At 40.0% G+C, this 26,417-nt stretch overlaps 1 protein-coding gene across 3 annotated transcripts in view; it reads right to left on the reverse strand.

Annotated features, from left to right (window-relative positions):
- LOC129177668 (glypican-5-like) overlaps positions 1-26,417 on the reverse strand; it is a 142,604-nt gene that overhangs the window by 18,647 nt on the left and 97,540 nt on the right. For all 3 annotated transcript variants that reach the window (XM_054769030.1, XM_054769029.1, XM_054769028.1), the window contains 2 exons: positions 25,387-25,507; positions 10,035-10,173 (listed from right to left, as the gene is read on the reverse strand). In XM_054769030.1, the coding sequence (XP_054625005.1) occupies positions 10,035-10,173; positions 25,387-25,507 (260 nt within the window). The remainder of the gene's footprint in view (positions 1-10,034; positions 10,174-25,386; positions 25,508-26,417) is intronic.

Consider the following 26,417-nt stretch of genomic DNA (forward strand, 5'->3'; position numbering starts at 1 on the left):
GAGTAAACCCACGCCCGAATGGGGAGAACAACATGCAACAGAGGTGTCCAATGGAGATTCAAACCCAGATCTTCCAGATCTCCTGAATGTGTGACAAACATGCTAACCACTGGGCCGCTATGCACCCTATTATTGAAAAAAATATGTATTTATATTATTATATTATTCATATGGAACAACATGTAGAAGAGGTAGGATTAAATAAGCTCTGCTTCTTCCTACTCCTTTTTTGGGCGTGTTGAATTGTGCAAGTGCAAACATGCGATGTTACTCAATGGAACTTGTTCAGCATGTCTCAAACAAATAAAGCCATTACCATTACCATATGCAGACAATACAATCCAAGTTAAAACTGGCACACGATACTCTCTAGAAACCGTCTTCAAAATGTAATCCACTCCTGCGAAAGCTGCCCTTCTAAGACAGGATTCTTTCTAAATGAACAAATGCATTACAGCACATCTTCAGAGCACTACCCTCTTAGCATTTCTTGTTACTGTGCAATAATGTTCCTAGCACCCATTCAAAATCCTAACACATTGGAATCAATTATGCAAATGTCTCAGGTAGTAACTCAACGCTTCCTCCGGTTTATTACCTGTTGCCACAGATATTTCTCGGTGTGTCCGAAGCAGTGTCCCCAAGGAGTGCTGCAGGGCCTCAATCATAAAGGCTTCACTAATGCTACTTAGAAAAAGGAAATGATGATGCTGGCTAATGAGAACCATTATCCTTTGATGACTGTGCGCCGAGGGAGCCCTTCCAGATAAAATCCCCTCTCTGTGCCATAAAACCACGGGACAGAGTGTGCCAAGCTACGGCGAAAGACAAGAAGGAAGATGGTATAAAAACAATGGAAGTGGATGATTGGATAGAGCAATTATAATAAAATAACTTAAGAACTGTGAATGGTCATTCATAAGGATTAGGAGGAAAACAGACAGATTTGGACACCAGTAATACCAAAGTACTGGAGTGAATTACTCCTCCAACATACACCTGTGGACCAGACCCTTGTCCTGCTTTAGCAAAGCTGTCTTTGTTTCTTCTTAAAGCCTGCGCTTACACTGCAGCATCAACATTCAGACCCCTAAACTCCACATGAAAGTTTACGGGAAATGGCAGTCATACTGGTAATATCCATATCAGGACACAGCCAAAGCATCTGTTGGCCAGGTGGCACCTAAGCATGCCAGTCCCCAGGGGTTTGGCTCACTTGGACCTGGGATAGGTATCTAGGTTCTTCGTTGACCTGGAGGAGTGTGCAAGAGCCAAATCCCCAAAGGCATGCTTTGTAAGATGTAACCTTCCCTGACTTTTCACTCAATATGTACGGTCTGAATAGACTGTAGTGGGCTTGAGGCTGATAACCAAGTAACTGTTCGTAACAGAAATGCAATCCCTGTGCACCTTTAAGACCTCACTGGACACCTGTGAGTGTACTTTACACACATGTCAATGATAGCTAATAAAATAAATGGATTTGCGGGGCTACATTCATATTATCAAATACAATTTGCATATCTAACTCCAAAGTCAGAGTCAACAGTTAAACGTGTATGACAGCTCACCCTTCATCACATAGTCATTGTTACTACTGAATGAATCACATATAAGGCCAAACCAATTCAGTAAAAACATACTAAGTATGCTTCAAATCTATTATCTCTTCTGTTGTCCAATTATGTCCAGTGTATTTAATCTTTTGTGTTGTGCATGATAATGACTTTAATGAAATCAAACAAAACATATACTGTATATTTTATTTTCATCGTTCCATTGCACTACGGGCGAAACTATGGGCTATAAAAGTATCATAAATCAAAGCAAACAATGCCAGTTGCTCCAAGCTTTAACGCCGAGCTGCAGAATGTGCAAGCAATGCCTTTGCAGTCTTGATGATGAGCTCACCAACTGACAGATGGTGTTTGTTACCAATACAGAATTACACTTCCCTGGCTACAGCATCCACAGTACCCTTTTTTGCTTCACATCTCTTTCAGGGGATGTTTATCCATGCATTAATTCAACACCCTCTACAAAGGCTAATCCGCTTTCCAGTAAGTTTGATTTCATTAACATGTAACACCTTTGCCAGGCCTGTTTTGGCAAATCTGTAGTGAAGGCCTACTCAAATGCTGGCAGACACTCCAGTGAAGGAATTTGCATCAAACAGGCAAAGTATTGTTTCACCGATTCCCAGCCTTCTGACATCCTATCTCACTGTTCATCGTGGGGGGTCATTTACTGTGCCCCCTGCTCATTAATACATTAATGAGCCATCTACAAATAAATAGCTCAGCCAATAGAGACCCCTAGCTAATACACTTGACAAAGCTACAGGCATGCCACAAAATGCACCACAGAAGAGTCCCTTATAGCTGCAGGAGAGAGGAAGGATATGGTTCACTGCAGATTCACTGATTTATTCCCCTGGCTGTGGCCATGACAGCTCTTAATGTGCAGGCGTTGTGTAGTTGGCACATAAAGTACACTAACATGTCTCCGGGCAAGGGTAGGTTGTGAATCATGATTAAGCAGGCATTACATCAGGAATTGTGACTGTACATGCTAATTTTCGTAAGTTCAAATAATGTCTTTTCCTGTTTTGGCCTGCAAAATTTTATATGCTGTATTTACAATGACTGTGCTTGGCAGGTGCATAAAGGTGTCTAACAATTACCGTGGTGATTTGGCTAAACACCTTAAAGTTACAAGGGATGTTTTGTCGAGAGCAGGAGCTGTGTGAGAAACTTCAAGCCAATTAAATTTCAAATTTGGTTTGTGATACAAGTACAATAATTCCTAGTTTATTGATGTTAATTGGTTCCAGACCGGCCAATAAGTGAATTTCCAAGAAGTATCCATCCATTTTCTACCGCTTAGCAGGGAGGCCCAGATTTTCCTCTCCCCGGCCACTTCGTCCAGCTCCTCCCGGCGGATCCCAAGGCATTCCCAGGCCAGTTGGGAAACATAGTCTCTCCAATGTGTCCTGGGTCTTCCCCGAGGCTTTCTACCAGTCGGACTTGCCCTGAACACCTCCCCAGGGAGGCGTCCGGGAGGCATCCTGACCAGATGCCCAAGCCATCTCATCTGGCTCCTCTCAATGCGGAAGAGTAGCGGTTCTACTCCGAGTCTCTCCCGGATGACAGTGCTTCTCACCTATCTCTAAGGGAGAGCCCAGCCACCCTACGGAGAAAACTCATTTTGGCCGCTTGTACCCGCGATCTTGTCCTTTCGGTCATTACCCAAAGCTCATGACCATAGGTGAGGGTAGGAACGTAGATCGGCCGGTAAATTGAGAGCTTTGCCTTTTGGCTTAGCTCTCTCTTCACCACAACAGACCGATGTAGAGTCCGCATCACTGCAGACGCCGCACCAATTCGCTTGTCAATCTCACGTTCCATCCTTCCCACACTCGTGAACAAGACCCCAAGGTACCTAAACTCCTCCACTTGGGGCAGGATCTCATCCCCGACCCGGAGATGGCATTCCACCCTTTTCCAGGTGAGAGCCATGGACTCGGACTTGGAGGTGCTGATTCTCATCCCGGCCGCTTCACACTCAGCTGCAAACCGATCCAGTGAAAGTTGAAGTTCACGGCTTGATGAAGCCAGCAGGACCACATCATATGCAAAAAGCAGACTCAATCCTGCAGCCACCAAACCGGAACCCCTCAGTGCCCTAGCTGCGCCTAGAAATTCTGTCCATAAAAATGATGAACAGAATTGGTGACAAAGGGCAGCCCTGGCGGAGTCCAACCCTCACTGGAAACGGATCCGACTTACTGCCGGCAATGCGAACCAAACTCTGACACCGGTCATACAGGGAACGAACAGCCTGAATTAGCTTGTCCGATACCCCATACTCCCGGAGTACTCCCCACAGAATTCCTCGAGGAACACGGTCAAATGCCTTCTCCAAGTCCACAAAACACATGTAAACTGGTTGGGCAAACTTCCATGTACCCTCAAGGACCCTGCTGAGAGTGTAGAGGTGGTCCACAGTTCCACGACCGTGAAGTAGGGGTTTGTATTTATAAATTGCACATTTTTGTAGTTAGAGCAAAGAAAACCTGTTTACAACCTTCTGAATACAGTTTTTAACATTACTGGAGCACTCCACCCCTGAACACCCCTCTAGTCACACTTGCACTCGTATTACCCAATATAGTAGACATAATAGGCCATCTTAGAGAGCTTCTAGTGCCCTATCAACCCAATAAGATATTTAAGACATAAATAAGGCTCATGCTCGTGTGGGTTGCTATAAATGTGTTACCTAGGGGAGCTGTGTGGTGGGTGGACAGGAAGTGACGTCGGGGGTTCAGAGTTGAGTTTTAGCTTGGCATGCGTTACTGCTGCAACAGTTTCCATAGTTTTTATTAGGGATTTTTATTAGTGATTACTGTGCCTGTTGTGAGATAATTCAAACCTGCAATAAAAGCCTGTTGTTCCGGCGATCGAGTCTGGTCTTTGTGTTCCTCACTGAACATTACTGTAACATTACTGACCCCAAGTGACCAGTGTAGAACACTACATATCATTCACTGTGTCTTTGAATGTGTCTTCGTTTGCCTTATATACTACTGTATGTACTTTAGGTCATTTAGCCATTTTTATGCATGAAAATGCTTAATTTAGGCAAAAAAATACAGAGTATTTGCTTCAATATACATATTTTTGGATGAATAATAGGCCGTATTCAACCACAAAACAGCATGACTTATTAATTATTACATTTTGGAAAAAACATAATAGAGTGAAGCCGCAAAATTGATTTACAGTGCTTTGAAAAAGAGGAAAGTGCATACTACGAAATATATTTTTCCCCACAATCCCATGGTTTTTGATATTGATTCAGACACATTACAGCCAAGCAGGGATGAAGAAACGCTTCAGAGGGAGACTGCATGTGCATTAGCCAGCCAAGTGTGATACGCTCAGCGGGTTCATCCACAACGTGAGCTGCTGACAGCAAACAGTAACGGCCGGTGCCTTTTGCTCAAATCGCACTAAGAATTCAATAAATGAAAAGATTCATTATTCCCTGTGAAAACTTTCAGACGAATAGGTTTTTGTTGGATGTTGCTGCCACCACAATAAAAGAATGAACCTGCATGTCATAAGGTTTCAGCTTCAGTTAGAGAGAGTTTTTATTTTTAAATTTTTAACATGATCGAGGGAAAGCTCGACCATTGGGATCAGGGGATGGAGAGAATTGTACGTCTGGTTTGTCCAGCTTGTGTGCTATATTTAGAAACTTTTAATACTTTACCTGACTGTCAAACAGCCTCCCACAGAGGGGAAGGCAATTGCATGGCCAAATTATTTTTACCTCTGCAAGTCTGGTTTCCATGCAAGTTTCTAAGTTAAAGTCTACGTTATATGAAAAGAAAAACTTCATACACTTCATCTTCTCAAGGGAAAATACTGTAGAAATAAAACTTGGATATTCTTTAATATATAGAGCAGTCAGTGTACAGCTTGTCCAGGAGTATACTTTCTGTAAAATGAGTCAACAAGCAACCATTAATGTCTAAATAGCTGCCAACACAAGTGAGTACCAAGATAATTGCATCTTGCCTACACTTAAGGAAGGTGATGGTAAGGTCATGAGTGCAGCTGGCATTGAGGAATTGAGGGAAACGTGAATTCCTAAACAATCTCCTCCCTTTGGAAACCGGGCCACATGTCAGATTTCCAACATGGTACCGAGCCCAAACACACCTCCAAGATGACAAATGGTGATGGAGTGTCCAAGTACAGTATGTCTCCAGACCTAAACCCAAAAGTGGAGAAGCGCAATGTATCAAACATCTACAAGATCTGTATTTTCCAGACTTTGGCCAGGCAAAAGTTTCAAAACATGTCATCCCAATATTTAAAAGTAGACCAGGGGAAAACAAAGTACAGCGCTACCGTGGTTTTCGATGAAAATTATTGCCAAAAATAAGTTTCAGCTTTTGTACATTGTCGCGGTTATTGCACGGCCAAACATTGAGCCGAACAAACTAGTTTGTTTGCCAGCGTATCATTTCATGGAATCCAGTGCCCAAACAAAGAATCCCACGAGTTGGTGACTTAGTCTGAGTCCCCATACCCGTCACCCCTCTATCAGGTCCTCACCAGGTGACTCAGTCCTTTTGCTAACTAACACAGTTAAACCACAAGTTTCTGTCCATGTGGCCAAAGAAAGTTGCAACTGCCAGCACTTTGATTTGGAAGGTGAGAAACCCTATTGCAGTGGTCCCCAACCCCTGGGTTGGGCCCGGTCATTTGGCACCGGGCCGCACAGAAAGAAAAGATAATTTCCATTATTTCATTTTTTTTAATGTTTTATTTTGAAAAGTGGCCGGATTCTCTCTGTTACATCCGTCTCACTTGACGCATGTCCATTGTGCGTGTGCTAACTTTATCTCACGTCGCACAGATAGACTACTAGTGTATTTTTACCATTTTTCTTTCACCTCATATTTGGTCTCAAAAGCTGATACTATGTGGGAATGCATAAAGGTAAGTTTTGATGACTTATTGAGCGCTAATGTGCACATTTGTTTCAAGTTAATTCATGCTAGCACAATGCCTTTTTACACACACGTCAAACAGCGATGTAATAATCTCTCTGGAAAAACTTGGCTGGAAGTTGAACTGGTGGACGGTGGGTCGGCATTCATTTTGTGCTTTTAATTTGATGTTATTCATGTTTTAGTTTTACACGACACATAATAAATAAGATAAATTAAATCTCTATAATGTACGAACAAATTAATAACAAAAACCGAGGTACCACAGTACAGTATGATTATATTTGCAGTATGTCACTATGTGCAAAAGTTTCTGAGTACCTGAAAATGGAAGTACATAAAATGGCTGTAATTTTCCTAAATGGTAAATGTAAACTTCAATACTTCTCAGGAACTTCAATCATATATTGATTGCATTATTGCAAACCCATTGTGGTGGTGCACAAAGGAAAAACCATGAAACGCAACAGGTTACTTGAAACACAAAGGCAATCATTACTCACTGGATTAGCGCATAAAATGTGACAAATTCCTTTTATAGTATATTTAATACGCAGGAGGTCCAGCATGAAGAGACACATGCATCCAGTCTCATGAGATTGACTAGCAGCATTTCTATCACATCTAAGTGATAAAAGACACACTGAGTCTGTTCTCTGCAGATTAGCAATGTTCATTAGTTTGCTAATGAAGTCTCTCTTGCCAGAACAATGAGCGGTCATGCCCCCTTTTAAATGGACCTCGGGAGCTCATCACAATGAGTCTGCAATCTCTAAAAAAAACCACTCAAAAAAAACCCCTCAAAACTGTTCCAAGAGCTGAACTGGACTACTTCTGTCAAGTATGAGAGTACAAACAACTGAATGATAAAATGTTCATTATTTTGAAAATTGGATCCAAAACCTTAAATGATTCTTTTCAAGTGAAGGTATTATCTAATGTTATGGATAAAAGAAGGTCAGCCACATTTCCAAATAGAAGTATTTTGTTAATGGGCGACAACCTGTAAAGCTCAATGACCGTCGAATGAACTGCTCGCCTCACCAGGGTATTGGTTTAAACGTAAATGCACAAACTAAAAGGTTTTCTTCTGCAAATCTCAAATAGTGGCTTTGATTGATTTTTCTCTGCTGTTAGGATACCGATAGAGCTCCGGCATGTTTCATCCACATGGCAACAAGGAAGAGTGCCAAAAGGATTTGTCCAGGGCAGCGTGTAACTGGCAGGGTAATGGCTATTGATTGCTCTATAGAGCTACAAGGTAGGCAGTGGGAATAGGGATTTGAAGATACTTCCTTGATTCAGGATTAAGCCAATTCATATTTAATTTAGGAATGTCAAATTCAACCATGAATTACAATCATATTTAGTGCATCATTTTTTAATGCCGTTAATGTAAATTTTAATCTCTAACTTTACAGTTTATGCATTGGGTTTCTTATGCTTGAGTTATTGTGGGTGGAAAACAACGGTCAGTCACATCCTGAAGTGGACATTGATCGTCTGTCTTTGGGTTTGGGCTTGTTTAGCATAAACTCATGAGGCAATGTGAGGAGTGGTGAGTAGAGCAGAGGAGATATGAAAATGGAGAGTTGTCAGTCCAATGAATGGGAAATTTACGTTTGAAAAACGCTCCGACGGCACCATTTTTAAAGTTAGAGTGATATGCATTCTTTTTAAGAAGGAGTTTGCTTACCACCGAAGTCGCTCAAGTTTAACCTGCTATATCAACCCAAAGCAACAAAGATGTTAGCAAAGATCTTTGCCAAAATAAACTCAAACATAACAACCGGCAAATGAGCAAGTCTGCGACCGAATGTTCCTGCTAAGTGAGTAGCGATGAACCGCAGGCCGATAACCATAGTAGAAAACGAGGGGTTAACAGAGGTGTTGCAAACTGGGTCCAATGACCCATCATACAAGCCAGCGTGCAGTTTGAAAAAGAAATGAAATATTTTGGTGAACGATTTGCCCAACTGTGTTGCTGTAACCTGAGATCACTGGACCTCAGCTCTCAACCACGGCTATTTGGGGGTGACCCGACACTTCATTGACGGTGGTGAACAATGTTATTTCTGATGTGCTACACTCCAGCACTGTGATTGATTGGTCTGTTTTATTTATTTTATATCATATGAAGCAGCGGAAAAGCAACAAGTTCAGTGTTCAATACTTGTATCGCCCAGACAAGTGTTCTTACAGTTTTTTGATGTGTTACCTCCATACATGGACCTGATGTTTTATTTTATTTTTATTTTTTCATGATTTGAAGATTGACAAAAGTACAAAATAAATATTCCCCCAGATGGTCGAAACTAAACGTTGCAGGATGCATTTGGGATTGGTCTCAAATACAGAGGAATGTAAATGGATACTGCATCAGTTTAAGTCTGCTAAAAAATATAAATTATTTTATGAAGCCGCTATTTTTGTTACACTACCAGAATGAGAAAGTGTGTCCAAACTTTTTACTGGTTGTGTTTTTCAATCTTTTGATTTGCCACAATAATTTACTAATGAATTCAATGAAAATACCTCAAAATTAGATCGTTTCTCAGCAATTTCAGGTGATATTAAAATAAATTAATTTGATCAATTAATTGCTGATTATAGTTAATTAATCTCTCATTTTTTAAATCTCTTGACAGCACTAATTTCTTATCTAATTTCTAATCTTTTGACACTCTCACCATAGAAATTAAGCAATTATTTATTTTGCCTTAATAATAACTCAAGAAAGATAAGCAGGTTTGAAGACTTTTTTTTCTTTGCTTTTCTCAAGCTGCTGCGCCTCCCCTGAAGACTGCTGGTGCCTTCCATGGGAAGCCCACCTAACACTTAAAAAAACCCACTGTTTTCCCGAATTACAGTCAATGTATTGTTACAATGAATTGCATTGCACAAATGTTCTTTTAAAATACTGGAATATATATTTATATTATTCAAATAAAAATATGAAATACAGTATAAATGGGAACTGCAATGTGATGGTGCAAATACCTATGATTAATATGGTGACTTTTAGTACTAGTCAATAATAATATGATCACTATCATGATAAATATAACTTCAGTTAGTCCTCTGTGCTAAGTGTTATGCACACAACAATTGTGTACTTTTCCAACTGCAATCCTGGTGGATTTAGTGTAACCATATTATAATTATTGGAACTCTTTGAATCCTCTGTAGAAGATCAAACATTTTCTATCAAAGCCAACGCAAGCCTGAACAACACACTACATTGTGTGTTTTATATGCAAAAGATGTAACTGGCTTGTTGTGTCAAGTCCTAAAAAACCATGGGAGACACAGGGGATGTTTTTAAAGAGAACTTCACATCCGATTTTGGTGAAAATGCATGCAAACTGTTTAGATGTTGCAAAACATCAAATTAAGGATAGTTCATAATCCTGATGTCATCGTTTTTTTAAGAATTAGGGTGGAGATTCTGTGAAATATTCGTCATGAAAATCTGGGGTGTTGTGTGCAAAGTGTGCACATTACTTACAGGTCTTGTCTTGACCGTCTCCCGAGGCTTGACATCCATCTTCGTCATCACAATCTGTGGCGCTGCCCTCTGTTTCCCCACTACCCAGCTCCTCCCACGTCTCCACCTGGCCCAGATTTGGAAATCTCTCCTGGGTTTCCTGGATCACAAATCCAACGACATAAAGTCACAAAGACGTGTATATGACACTGTGAAATGGGACAATCTGTGATGCACATAAGTCGCCTTTGGGAAAAACGGCAGGCCATATTTCTAGGTGCAGGTTGATTTTTCCACATTCACAACATGGTGTTTGCATATAGGCAGATTATGACTTTTTGTTTAAGATGGTAGTATACAGAAACAAATATTCAGAGAGTAAATATTGAACAGTAGGGCTGCCAACAACATCTGATGAGCTGTGAAGTAGTGATTAAAAAAATATAAACAAACATAACATCAGGGTGCTTAACACTCGGTCTACCAGAATTCTGCAACTACTAGAATGACCATAGCATGTATATAATTTGGATTATCATTAAAAAAATCTAAAAATAAATTGGTGGAATAGGTAAAAAACACATCAGGACACTAAATGAAAACTATAGTGATTGAGTGTTTGATTGAATTGACACAACATAACTTCTCTGCAATTACACATGCAAACTCGAACTGCAACCATTTTCTCTGAAGCAAGGCTAACGCCTCCATCGCTGTCCCCTTCTTTCTACTTGTCATTTTTGTCTCTCTTGGGTTTAGAGGGAAGCTACAGCTAAGTTTTAGCATCACAGAGTATAAAAAACAAACCAATAGAGCAGGAGGAAGGGCGGGAAAAATGTAGCAAATAGTGAAATATGACACCCCCTGTAAAAATCAGTCAGTCAATTTGACTGCTATGGTCATTCCAGGTAGTAATACTCAGATCTCTTTTGTGTTTTGAAATTTTAATGATAAAACAATGTTAGAATAAAATATACACACATTTAGGAAAAGTCCGGGTCCTATGGGTACATAGGGTTTTTTTTAACCAAGTTATGACATTGCAAATTTTGAAAACAGTCAAAATGACTGCCTTGGGAGTTCGAGTGTTAAACAAGTGGTACAGCACACATAAGAATGACAAATCAAAAACATGACAATGGGTTAGGAGGTTACGGTTAAGCGCTAACTCTGGGTGGTAGCACAGGTTTATAGGATACAAATCTGAAGATAAAACGAGTATAATATTGAAAAATAACTTCTAAATGCTGTATGTGCAGCAAGACAATCAACAGACCAGGATGAAACCCGAACAGTTTCAAACGAGTTTAACAACCCTTTGGCTATGGCGTGATCATCATGAATCATGAATCATGAAACATCTGAGCCTCGAGCAATCAGAATTTCGTTTTATGATTTTTCCCCTCACCCTGCATGGGACTAGGTAATGGGACCACCTGCTGACCCATCCTTCTGACGGACGTCATCAAGGTGGTCTTTGTTCCATCACTCCATGTCAGACAAGAAGCTCTCCTGATACGACAACAAAGGCATCCTTTCGGAATAAGGTCGAAGAGTATCATGAAAGTTGGATGTGAATGTAAAGTGGAAGGCAACAAGCAGCTTGCCCCGTAGATTTCGGTTAGCATGAGCAACCTGACAAGGTCAGTGTTCCTTTAGAGATTAATTTCATTGGGCTGGAAAGAAACCACTGACACCTGATGTGACCCAAAGCACAAGCTTGTTTTTTTTTTGCTCATAACTTTGTTTGTGTTACTCCATATTGGAATCATTTTTCACAAGAATGTGTTTTTTCATGAAAAACCATAACATGTAAATTTCAAATTTGTTCACAGGTAAACCAGATTTACTACCCTGTCAGGTCCCGAGAGGTCCTCTACCAAAAACTGCAATAAAAACATAAAAGATCAATTCAAAAAAAAATTTTTTTGCTGTTGTTCAATCAACTTCAGTTCTAATTAAAAATACTAAATGTGGAATTATTTTTTTCTTATGTTAACCCTTTAAATGCCTGTTTGATTCAGTGCTGTCACATTGAGATGTTTTCAATATAGTAAACGTTAGGTGGCTGGGGCTATATTTTAAAAAATCATCAGTAATTATACATAAGATTAGTAATACAATTGATTTGGATGCTTTGTTATTTTTGCAACCGTTTCAAATTGGGGTTTGCTGTCTCACTGTCAAGACAGTTATGGCAATATCCTGCTTCATTGGTTTCTGTTAAAAAAAGGCTCTATTTTGGCTATTTTGCAGGATGTCTGTGTGAAAGAAGCAAATGAGAAAATTCTAACTGTGATAAACAGGGCACAAAAGGGAGAGGATACTTCTAAGAATATTCTTTTCAGCTTTGGGCTTACTGGTTAGCATTCTATGCTCGAGTTGTCATTGTAAACCAATCAGGCTGTGGTTCAATATACTGCATGTTAGAAATCAAAAGCAGAGCTGTCATAATATATAAAATGCCATTACGTTCACATTCCAGCTTTGCCTATTTTCCGAGTCAGAAGATGAGCTATTGATTAGGGGGCTCGTAGAAACATTGTGACCTTTGTGCAAAGGAGATGCAGTATTTATACAATGACATCCATCAGGATGTTTGGGAGCTGGACTCCAAGACAGCTAAGTGATAACAGATGATAGGGTTTAAAAATAACATTGCTTATAGAAAACCACCGAGATGAACCCGATGACTTCTTGAATGCATGTCCCATGAGTTCACTATTAAACAGTCTGCACAACGTTGATAACCAACACCATCCTGACCAGCGGTTGTGTATCACGCTAATAACAATGCTTTTCAGCAGGCGATGCTTGGCCCAGCTGCCTTTAAAGTATAGCAATTAGAGAGGAAATCAATTAAGGCCATGTAGCTGGGGAAACCAGCGTTCTACTGGAGGAGAATTGCTGCTTGGCTGCTGTTCAAAGTAGTCGGTTGCTTTGTTTTGAATATGGTGGCAGCCAGGTTTTATAAGATGCTTCTGTTTTCAACCCTGAAGTGAGGATTTCAAAGTTAACACACATGGAAGTCCTTTGTGGCTTTTCAACATGGTGAAGAGACAAACTTCTAATTCCTCCCAAGAGCTCCCCAGAAGAAGATGCTCGCCCAATGACTTCTTAAGGCCCCACAAATGATGTGAGAAGTTAATCCAAATTGTAATGGACCAAATAAGAGTAACAACAGCAAAACACAAATACTACAGCAAGTTAAAACACTAAGAAATAGAGATGCTTGATAATGGCAGGACGCATCTCATGTTACGAACGGACACATTATGCTTCTTTTACTGTGATGCTAATGGATGCATTTCACAAATAAACACTGTTTGTGCAAAGCAAGACAAATGTTGCAATATGCAACATAAGTTATGGAAAAAGTGCCATATTTATATTAAACATTTTGTCTCAACGAAATAATTGGAAAAAATCACGACCAATAGTCAAGTAAAATAACATTTTCTCTTATTACCAACAAGTAAGACAGTTAGTCTTAATACATTCACAAATACGAATCCCGTTGAATACTGCTGGCAACAAAACAACTTGGACAGCTGCACATGTTTATGTGGCACAAAAATCTGTATAAGAACAAAGTAAAGTGCAAAGTATGAAACTCTGGACTAATACAAACAGCAAAATTATAAACTGAGCTCATCCAGCATGACACACATGAACGAAACATACTAGATAAGTATGTATGAAAAGATGATGCCTTACTCCCTCCTCAAATAACCAGTGCTTTCATTGCAATTTATATATTTACAATCCAAAGGCGAAACTTGGAAATAATTCCAGACCGAAGACATAATGAGCTAGCACGCTGTGTGGCGCAACAATATTATTATCGGCAGAAAAGCCGATACCAGTTTGAAGTGATATCTCTTTTTTATGCCTATATCACCCAATAATATTGGTCAGTAGATATTATCGGACATCCCTTCTAAGAATATTACATTTTGTATTACGTAGTCATGTATTACATTAGTATTCTACACATATTAGAACAACATAGTTGTCTCTGCCACATCGCGGTTGGAGTTTCGTGGCTTCACTCGATCACAGTTTTTCAAAAATCGTCATATAATAAATGTGGCTGAATGAACACCAAAAACCAACAGCGTCTACACTTTCCGCTTTTTTATAGAACTGTAAATCCCTCATAGAACAAATCTGGAAACATCACTACAGTCCTCCGCCACTTTGCGGTTTGAATTTCGCCGCTTCACTCTATCTCAGTTTTATTGTAGGTTTGAATTATCTCAAAACACTCAAAATAATAATAACATAATAACCATAACAATCAAATCATATTAATAACACGGGCTACTGTTGCTGCTGTTACCCACGCAACGCTGAAACTCAACTCTGAACCACTGATGTCACTTCCTGTCCGCCTGTCACAATCAGCTCCCCGAGGCAACACAATTACTGAGACACAGTAAATTAATGTCTAAAGTGCCTATTTTCTGTGATTATATCTACTATATTGGGTAATATGACTGTAAAAGTGACTATAGGGGTGTTATTTCATGTCTAGAGGGCTCTAATAATGTTACAAAAAGATATTTAGAAGATTGTAAACAGGTTTTCTATGCCAAAAATATTCAATTTATAATGATTGAATCCTATTTTGCGGAAATTCACTGATCACAGTCGCATCTAGAACCAATTAACCGTGATAAACGGGTGATGTATATCAATAAATCAATACATAATGCTTGCAAAAAAGGCTGTTGTACAAGCAGGCTAAGGCTTATCTTGCTCATTTAAGGGCATCATTAGCTCATGAATTCCAACAGGGATAAGACTACTTCCTGGACACTGCCACAGTAGTCGAACCCTCCCACCTTTTTTTCTCCATGAAGTCTCCTTAACCACTGCAGATAGGATTTAATGTACAAATGAGCAAATCCAAAATGGGCACTACCAATATTAAGTTGAGGGTGCCAATAATTTTGTACAGTCCATTTTTGGAGTTCTGTGTGGAATGATCAGGTTTGTTTTTTTTCCGCTTTTTTGTGTTGTTCCAATGCAAGCAAAAGAAATAAACATGTGGATACCGAAGCATTTGTAATTGCTGCAATTTTCTGGTAGAAGTGATCCATTATCTGACAGAAGCACAGAGGTGCCAATCTGTTTGGCCATGACTACAAATATGTGTATGCAGACGCTGTACTGTAAAAGGGGATGTACTTCAAACAAAGACAGGAGAATGTTGAGGTTTTATACATAGTATGCATGTAGTGACTCTACATTCTGTCCAAAATGCAACAGTGTTCCAATTAAAAATGCCAGAGCTGTCTAGGCTATAACATAGTGGCTATAGGCACAGCTAAGCCCTCCTTTGCTGCTGGTTATTCAAAGAGAATGTATTGTTTGTGGGGATTAATGATGCCTGTTACGGCCAAAGCGTTTCTGGAGAGTTAATTAAAAGCGAGCCTTTGACTGGCAGTTCAAACAAATCTATATAGCTTGCTTTCTCAGTGTGGACTTGTCTGCAGCGCAATCCATAACACGGAAAATTGTATCTACAATCAAAGGATCAGCAACAAAGTCAGCCAAGTGCATTTTTGCTGCCGTCTTTTCAGCCAAGGAAGCCAATAAAAATAACAAACCTGTTATACAAAAACGATTTTTGTTTTTCCCCGTGACTATCTGATGGGAAATCTATGACAATTTATGGACAAGGGAGGGCAAAATTCTAATTTTCACTGACATGAATAAATATTCATGTCAGGCAGCCATCTCAGAAAATCTATGGCCTGCCTATTTACTCTTTATATGTAGGCATCAACATAAGCAAATACTTTATACGAGGGTGTAAATAATTAGAATTGGTGATACTGCAGTGTTCCTGGGCCTTCCACTGATGCTATATGTTTATGTATATTTGAATATTGTGACTATATTGATGAAATGCTCACATTATATACATTTGTTAAGACTTTAGGAATAGAATCTCGCAAATCCATCCTCCCAATCGCTTGTTATTGGCCAAAACTGACTTGAGGAGAGAGCTAGTTTTCTATGTACCCTAAATGCTCCACAAATGCCTCTATTTAATGATCCACAGTCTCCTATTGTTGCCAGTGTGTGGCTTTTCTGTCGTCTGCAAAAGCAAATACTGTAACTGCTGGGGTCTCTAATTAGCACCGTGTCCAAACCATTGGCATGAAGGGCTTTTACAGTAAGTAGCTTCTTAACTGTACTGCCGCTTTTTGTTAACTGCAAAATATAACAGTAGCTGCAGCTGCATCTACCCCTGCATGCGCTTTAAAATGCTGATTTCGCTATTGAGCTGTTGCTGTTAAACTTGTGTGTTACATTTGCTGTACTGTTGTTTACAATGAACTCACAAGCGGTATCTATACCAGATGAGAAGTTTGCTTCTTACCGCTATTACAGCATTGGTTCTGTTACTGCTGTGTTGTGCAATAATACTAGCTAACTTTCCCATGCACTCCAAGTCATTATGAAAGCTACAAAACTTTTTCAAAATTTGTAAATAACAACCCATAATCGCCTGCTTTCAATTTATACTGTGTCATCGACTTGGGTAAAAAAAAAACGCACCGGTCCCGGCAATAATTAAGAGCACTAATGGTTGTGTTTATTCCTCTACCACTGTGACAAAGAAAATGTGACAAACAAAATTCTTGTCCAATCAGTTTTAATGTTTTTTGTTTAAGTATGCCCTTTTCCAAACAGCTTAATTTTATTGACTGACCTTATGAAATATTCTCATACTGAGTCTACTGAATACAGGTTTAATTTCCTGAAATAAATGACACTAACACTGAACTTTGGTTTGGTAATATTTTTAGAGGCACCTGCATATTAGGTGTCAGTAATGTTACTGTAGTGTTCGGAGAGACACACCATCCCCAGACGGAACAACAGGCTTATATTGCAGGTTTGAATTATTTTACAACAGGCACAATATTCCCAAAATAAGAAACCCTAATAAACACACGGGCTGCTGTTGCGGCTGTTACCCGCAATAAGCTAAAACTCAAACATGAACCCCAAACGTCACCTCTCGTCTGCTTGTCACGCCTAGGGAACACATTTACAGCAACACACACGGGTATGAGTCTTTTTTATTTTTAAATAGCTTATTTACTACTATTATGTCTACTATATTAGGTAATAGGAGTGTAAAGGTGACTATAGGGGTGTTCTTGAACGTCTAGAGGGCTCTAATAATGTTAAAAATCATATTTACAACAGGTTTTCAATGCTCTAACTACAAAAATATTCCATATATAAATAAGGAACCCTACTGCACGGAAATTATATGTATATGTATAATATCATGGTTGGGTATAGACCCAATTAACTGCGATAAACAAGGGATTTCTTTACTGCACAAAAATGAGTACATCTCCAGGGCATGCATGCACTTCACCCTCATTATTATTCTTGTATAACCAGTTACATAGCTACAAAATCAGAAAATAAATGTATTTGGAAATCAAGTAATCTCTCCAGAGATTGCCGTCATCCCTCGAGCATTTTCAAATAACGGTAGAGTCCCACACCCTCTGAACTGCAAGCAAGAGCAGGCTTGTGCTCCCAACCGTTCGTGACAGTTTATTGGCCATGAACTTGGGTAACTATCACAAGTCAATCATACAAGTTAAACCCTCCCACACCCTGCACCTGTCAGGCACTGATTCGAGCTGATTGTGTCCATTTCAAGCATGTACATGTGGGCTTGTTTTGTTTTCACTGCAGCAAATAAAAGAGAGGGCTGAGAAATGTGTTATGTGAGGTGTGAGCGTTGCTTGAGGGTTGCAGCTTTAAAGAAAACCCGATTGTAGCTTGAATGTGTAAGCGCTTACAGTGCATCATCATTACGTCAGTACCTTGAGGCATAAGTGTTCAGTGACTTTTTGACTATCGGGTATTTTGCTCTTAGATGCTTTTTGTCACCCACAAAATCACACCGACTTTTACAGTTAGTTTTGTTAGTTTTCTCGGATTCAGACCAAAAAAAGTTTACCTCCAATGTCCCACTGAGTTTGATATTCTTCTGACATAAAAATACATACAATGCATACAAATTAGGGCTGTCAAAAATAACGTGTTAACAGTTGTAACTACATTATTAATTCATTATGTTAACATTTGAATAAAAGGCACAGTTTAGCGTCCCCACAGAGTCCGACACTCATTTTAACAGCAGTTTGCTCAGTTCCAACGCAATATACTGCATGTACTGTACCTCCTACTCACAAACAAGTCTCCCTCTGGAACTGAGCTCATAAGCTCCGTCTGGTGGCCCGGCAACCAGAGCAGCCGTTTGCCAAAGAACTGCACTGCTGGGAGTAATGCATTATGGGTAGGAGTTAAAATAGCTATTGTATGTTGTTATGTTAAACTTGTATTGGTACTTGTCGTGTATATTTACTAGTTAGTTACTTTTTGAGTGTTCGGTTGCTGTATGATGATTTTAGCGTTCTTTGGAAGATGACACCGTGAGTCAGACTGTTATATTGAGTAATGAACTCCTGCGCTTTCCAATGGGTTGACAAACCCTTTGTGAGTTTTCTCGTAACTCATGATTGGCTCATGTCGAAGAAAGATCTGCCTTGTCCTCACGGACTGGTGCGCGCCACAATATGTCATTTTATGACATGGAAATGTGCGGCTAGTCCGGTGTGGCTTATATATGTACAAATCTGTTTTTCTCTCCAAATTTTGAGGGCGCGGCTTAAACACCGGTGCGTCTTATACACCGGAAATCACTGTATATTGGGGAATACAAGTGTAAAGGTGACTATAGGGATGTTACTGTATTTCATGTCTTCCGGGCTCTAATAACGGTAAAAAATGTATTTAGAAGGTCCTAAAAAGGTTTTTATAAGCTCTAACTACGAAAATATTAAATTTGTTAATATTGGATCCTACTTTGCAAAAATTCACTGACCGTGGTCATGCCTGGACTCAATTAACCGTGATAATCAAGGGATGACTGTATAACATATTTTGCACCACAATCAATCAAGAAAAATGTATTCTGATCATCTTTGCAATTATCAGATGTCATATAAACTAAAAACAGGAGCTGCACACAAAAATAAAAATGAACAGAAACTCTGTCACTGATAAAAATCATAGCCTTAATTTAAGCAACAGACTTCTCCACTAGTTATTTAAAGCAAAACTATAACTTTTAAAGCTGTATAAAATGGGCATACAGTACACTGAAGTCAACTGTGTTCTATTTATTCAGATAAAGCGTTAACATACAGTATAGAAACCTCCCTATCCCACACGAGGACACAGCACGTCCCTGCAGCAGCTCATCCAAGCACCGCCTGCAAGCACAGAGGTGAGGCGGAAAGAGTCTGTGTATTTAAACACACTTCGGTACAAAACCTGGCTGGGCCACTGGCCAAATCACACAGCAACACGCCGGTCGTTCTCATCTATCACACACAACTCGCCAGCTATTTCATTTTTTTTTTTATCCTGGAGTGTGTCCAACTGTCCGCTTCATCATTCCTAATGCTCGTGTAAATGTGCGAGCGTGTCAGAGAGAGCAGAAAATAGCAAGCATGATTTGTCTGGACTTTGTCTCGCCACTGAGTGAATTATAAATTGACAAATCATCTGGTTTGAATACAGCAATGGAAACAAGTAGACCATTGTAGAGGAATGCCCATAATAAACAGCTGGACTAAAGGCTGGAAATCAAAAATCCGCTTTGAGACTTTTATTGTTCACGTTAGCAATATTACCAGACGGGGGGAGGCAGAAATGCAGATGATAGAGGAAACAGACTAAGCACTACTACTCCATTAATGACCCATTTTACTGCAGGTCAAAAGATTTGGTTTGTTCTGTGTGTGTGTGTGTGTGTGTGTGTGTGTGTGTGTGTTATTACAAGTTCATTTAACATAGAAATGATGTGGCAACTGAGCCACACCTGTGTGTGACCCACCTTATAAACCTGTCTGCCACAGGATGTGTAAACCAAACAAAAGTTTGTGTTGCTACACACCTTGTCTGCATACAAACACACATTTACAGACACTCTCAGTTTGTATGTGACAAGTGCCGTAGAGGAGACTATCCCTAGTCGATGAGAGGGTCATGGTGTACGAGACATCAGCTACATCACTTTGAACAATCCTCTTAGTGCCTCAGGGCTACACTCTGTAAAAACTAGGGGTGCAAAAATACGTGGATCTGCATCGAACCGTTCAATACGCATGCATACCGAACCCTGACCCCTGTATGGAACGATACGCAGTTTCATATTCATTTGATCAACTTCTGATGGCGCTCTGTGCTGAAAGCTCAGTGTATCTACCATCAACTACTCTGGCTTAGGTTGCATTGTCAAGCACAGAGCCACTGAGCTTCGCCTCCCACGTTCATACCATGCTGAAAATCTTGAAAAATGAGAAAAATGTGAAAAACGTTGTCAGTTTAAATTGAAAAACGCAAGGTAATTTATTTTTTGTATTGAAAAAATATTGAGCCATAACACAAACCTATCGAACGCAGCCGAACCGCGAACCGTGAACTTTACCAATACTACAGATGGACGTTTTTTCAAATTGGAAAAGCACAGGCTAGAGTTCTGTTGAAATAACCTGCAATCAGAAAATGGCAATACAGTCGTCCCTTGCCACGTCGCATTTCAAAGTTCGCTACTTCACTCTAATCGCCTTTTTTTCCAAACTATGTGAATTAATAAATCATGCTGTTTCGTGATTATTAATCAAAATTATGCATATTTAAGCAAATTTTTTTTTTTGGTCAAAATTAAGCACTTCAAGCATAAAAATGGCTAAACGAACTATATATAAGGCATTCAGAAGATGTTTTCAAAAACGTGATGGATGCTATGTAGCTGGGCGATAGATCGGTATTATTAATATATGGATATTTCCCTTAAGCATAATATCAAAAACAAGCATATTGCTCATATCGATACACAGTAGACTGGATTTGCGGTGTAACTCTTGGCTTGTCTCAGTCATCTCTCTGCACTGTGTGTGAGCACCTGCCCCACCCCCTCTGTGCATGCAGGAGGAGAGACGAGGCGCGGAGAAGAAGCCTCGCTCAGTCTTCAATAAACATGGAGGCGACAACTTCTGAAGAAAAAGCAGTGGCTCGGTAATTTGGAGGTACTTCGAAAAAGTGAAGCACTATAATGCTTTTCAACACCTTAAGACTTGGCATAAACTCCAGTACGAGTCGCAAAGCTCCTGCCACAACACAGCTCATTGCTTGGTTTTTCCTGTTGTGTTCCTCATGAAAGTACAGTAAAAGTGCAAAGTGGTCTGCTATTACTAAAGCGGTGTCCTATCACATTGGTATATTGTCCCCGGAAAAAATCGGATTTAAAAAGCTGCTGAAAACAATGGGCTCGCAATGTCCAACAAGATTCACAGTTGCAATTATTTAGCACAAGCTCTTCCACAAATACGAGGAAGACAGACAAAGCAAGGGACATAGTATGTCTTTTAACAATGTTTACCTAAAAAATAATACTGTTCAAGTATTTTTGAGTTGCTTGCTGCTGACATTTACAAATTTCCTCTTAAACGGGCCACTTTAGTAAATATTTAGTTCTTTTGTGCTTTTGGTATTAGCTAAGGATTTGAGCATAGCTAAAGGTTTGTTATAAAGAATATTGAAGACTATATTTGACTCCTCTATATTTATTAAAAAAAAATAATGGACTATTTTATTTTAGCGTCTACTTTGCTATAAGATTTTTAAAATTTTAATAGAACAACTGTGCACGCATATTGCTTTGACTTTGTCTCAACTCACTTTGTGAAAAAATATCGGGATATATATCGTATATCGATATTCAACCTAAATATATTGGGATATGAGTTTTGGTCAGCGCTCAGCCATACTATGTAGTATTCAAAACTCAGTACACCCCTCATGTTTCAGCAGCCATTTTTATTACAGTATACTGTATGTTCCAGAAGGCCAATACTAAAGAAAGGTGGGTATCGTTTAGCGTAATCAGTGTACAGATTGTATAGTATAGCAGTGTAGAATTACTATCAACTGAAAATGTCTATTGCCTATATAGCAGACAACACACGTGAGTACCAAGCTCATGGTTTCTTGCCTACAGTCAAGCATGGTAGTAGCATCATGGTCCGGGGCTGCATGAGTGCTGCTGGCATTCGGGAAACATAAATTCCAACATGTACTGTGACATTGTGAACCAGGGCAAGATCCCCTCCCTTGAAACTTGTTAACGAGCCCAAACACACCTACAAAATGACAAGTGCCTTGCTGAGGAAGCTGACAGTGAATGTGATGGAGTGGCCAAGTATATCTCCTCCAGACATGAACCCAAATGAACACCTGTGGGGGCATCCTCGAGTGGAAGGTGGAGGAGCGGAAGATGTCTAACATCCACCAGTGATGCCATTGTAGAGCATTGGAAGAGTTTTCCAGTGAAAACCTGTGCAATTCTGATGAATTCCATACCCAAGAGGATTAAGTCAGTTCTGGATAGCGCTCAGACCAAATATTTGGACACAATTTGGAATGCTATTCATACAATAATGGCTGTATGATTACTTATTTTCAGTTCATTAATTCTATACAATCCTGCTATACAAGCTGTACACTGATCACTCTAAAGTATAACCAAGTTTCATTAATAATAATAATGGATTTGATTTGATATAACAATGAAGTGAATCCATTACTCATTCACTCCTCAGTCACACACCTGTGTGTGGTAATCTACATCTGTAGTCACAGCTGCCCTGGGCTAGACCGACAGAAACGTGGCTGCCAATTTGCACCTACAGCCTCTCCGACCACCACCCAAACATTTCTAGTTATAAACACACATTCTTTCATTGCATCCAATTTTAAAGCCGCCATCAACAGAACCATCATCAACAGATCACAGGCGTAGAAGTCATTCAGAAACTACTAATGGTATGAAGTGGACTGACTCGAAGAAAATACTCAACCTAAGTTTAGAACGAACTATATAACTTCTTCAGCACACTTTTCAGGAATGACTAAAGTGCAGCACATGTCAAGGGTTGCAAAGATGATAATGAAAATGGCGTAGTGCACTTGGGGATGCTTAAGTATTCTGGAGGTGCCACGGACCGCCTGCCACATTATGCAGCTTAACAATCTGATTCTTTGCTCTTATCTGGCATGAACACAAAGCTCCGCAGCACTCCGCCACCTGGTTGAGATTCAAGGTGGTCCCTTTCAAGGCTGTTAATGTCAACAGGACACCCGCCCCAACTGTGGGTGGTAACCATGGCGACTGAGTACTTGACAGCCACTTTTGAGCACTGGGACGCCGGTTGCGGGTCAGAAACCATCTTGAGATGTCAGTGTCAAACCAGACAGGCAGGTCGTTGTATCATTGTGAGACACCTTATATGATAGATTTAAAGACTGAAATGAATGTACGGGAGAAATAGAGCGTAATAGAGGTGATATAAGGAGTGATATTATGTAGAATTAGAGGAAAAGAGCAGCACATAAGCAGGGCACAAGAGACATATCAGATAAAAGGAAGCCAGATAGTCGTGGTGCACTGGAGAGGGGCAATAAAACAGCCACAGAATTGAAGAAAAACACAAGCAAGACTGAGGGATGTATATATAGGAACAGAGAAATTCCTGGTGCACTATCTGTGGACATTATTTCAGGGGCTGACAAAAGGCAGAGCCATTCAAAGGGGAACCAAATCCTGTTCCGTCCATCTCCACAAATGCCCTCTAGGGACTGTGTGAAATGGCCCTTTTCTTCTTGCTTCTTTTCAGGCCCGAAGCCCATCTACATGACAAACAGAGTCACTTTGAAGTGGCTGGTGTCATCTCTGCCTTTTCCGGCACTCATCGGTGACCTTTTGATCCCAGTGTCTCATCTTTCTTTCGACAGTCATTCCATTTTTTGTCAGTCTCACTTTTATCTTCAATGTCCTTCATTTCAGTCCGATTTCGGTCTCTCGTCAAAATAAGTATTTGGATGTGAGCATACTGAAGCTGTGTTGTTTGTGAGGACTGCTAATTCGATACAAACACAACAATTGCGATTAAAGTGTTGTGAGATGCATGGGGCTTCAGTTGATTAATAACATTTGACCCACTCCAAAATAGTAAACCATCCTTGTTTGAGAGGCTCAATATTGGCTTTCTTCCTAATATCCGATATATCGATATTGTCCAGCATTTAATTTCCGTTACTAATATCAACCAACACCAATATCAACAGCCCTTCCCTCGGACAAATGTCTGGCTTATGGGCCTGTGGCACATGTAGAAATAATCCAAAGACAAAACTTGGAAAGAATTCCAGACCGCAGAGATGCTAAACTAGCAAGCTTGTTGCTCTGTTGGCAGAAAAAAAATACCAATATGAGATCAGATGTCTCATTTATAAAATAATAATTCTGTAATTACTGGTACACATCCCTAAAACCTTAGTCACCTATCGGTGGCATGAGCCAGAATGCCGTCAGAATGAAAATTCTTATATATTCAAAGTGCATTCCAAAAATTCTGACTGCATTCTGAGTGTATTCCAAATATCAGGGCCCGTTCTTGTGGGCGGCCCAAATGTTTTGAGCATTCTTAAAACTTTAAAGGTGGATTCGAAGTGGAAAAATATCGAACAGTATTCTAACTGCACTCTGACTACATTGTAAATATTCCAACAGCATTCCAAACATTCTGATCGCTGTCGCTGTAGTCACTATGAAGGGTCACCTTCTTCACATCACCTCATACGCCAAAGAAAAAAGCAGCCAAACTTAACTCCGCCGCCAACACATCACATCATGACGCCAAGGAAAAAAGAAGCCAAGCGCCATCACCGGTCGCCGGCACATCACGTCACGCCGCCAAAGAAAAAAGGAGAGGACAGCACAGAGGTGCTGCAACCCAAAAAGCCCCTTGAAGAGCCAGTTCCTATTCCTGATGATGCTGCACCTTCAGACCGGACCTCGGGCAGCAATCAAATGGCACTAGTCGGGTGTTCAAAGTGCTTTGTAAATATTCTGACGGTGTATTCTTAATATTCCTACTGTGTTCCAACCGCATTCGAGTCGGGTTCGAAATGTAATCTAAGTATTTGAACAGCATTCTTACAAATTTCAAATCCTCTCCTCCCCGAATGTGGCACAGATTTTTTTACTTTTTCATTCCGGCCGGTTCTGCTTGATTCGTGCTAATTTATGCTTAGTGTGGTAGTGTGATGGGGGTCTTAATCCTGGTAGATACTATAAGTACTCCACCCTGTAAAATCACTTTAACCCACAGTTAATGCACAGTTTCATGAGAAGCAAAATGAACTCATCAGTCAATCTCCAAATAAAATAAATAATAAAGTGATGCTGCATCATTACCTGGTTGAAGGTTTCCAATCTCTTCTTAACTTCGGCGAGTGCAGTGTTTGGGATACGCACTTTGACCTCAGGGTTTTGCCTCTGAGCATGCAGTCCATTCCCTACCACTCTGCCGGTGTAACTGTGGGGAAGAGAAGATAATAGATATTACTGCTTCTGTATGTGAAAGGGGGGTATTTTTATCAAACATAATGGAAGAAAAAAATGAAACACCAGCTAGAATCTTGCTTTTTGATGGCAGTGAGAGGAAAACATGAAGTGAAATAAATGTTATACTGTATGTAATAATGTGTTTGTCTATATGTGCCCTGCAATTGGCTGGTGACCAGTCCAGGGTGTACCCCGCCTCTCGCCCGAAGTCAGCTGGGATAGACTCCAGCGTACCCCCGCAACTCTTACGAGGATAAGCGGCATAGAAAAAGAATGGATGTATGTAATAATGTTGGTGATAGAAGGCACTGATGTAAAAGGTCATTTAACATCCTTTAACTAGCTTTGTGCACACCAACCATCCCCTTTTAATTAATGTATTCTGGATTGTCACCGGGGCTCTCAAGTTGGCATTTACAATTTAGATTGGACACTTGTAGCAATGATCTTAAATGTGTTGTTTCTCCCTCAAGGTTTTGACCTTGGTGTGGTTAAAATTGTATCTGCAGATGGATTTATACATTGAGGTGCACTGTTTGTTTTCTTCCTACACTGTTATCTAAATGAATCTTAGATCCATACAATGATATTAATCTTTCATGCAAAGGGGATTTAACAGCACTGAGATGAAATGACAAGTGCTGGCATCAAATCAATCGAGGCAACCGAAGGCAAAATGTGGCTGATAAAGTGATTATGAATGGCATGAAATGTGGTGTGTGTGTTTTTATGAACGTGTTTATGGCCGAGAGCGTGTGTGGATGTGCATCAACGTGAATACGAGTGGAAGCAATCATAAAAGTGCTGAACCTGAGAATGTCTGGCATGTGATCTAAGTGATGTCTTGATAAGGTCGGTGCTCCTTCGTCTTTGCTGAAACA

The sequence above is a fragment of the Dunckerocampus dactyliophorus genome, chromosome 2, assembly GCF_027744805.1.
Source record: "Dunckerocampus dactyliophorus isolate RoL2022-P2 chromosome 2, RoL_Ddac_1.1, whole genome shotgun sequence".
Classification (NCBI taxonomy): domain Eukaryota; kingdom Metazoa; phylum Chordata; class Actinopteri; order Syngnathiformes; family Syngnathidae; genus Dunckerocampus; species Dunckerocampus dactyliophorus.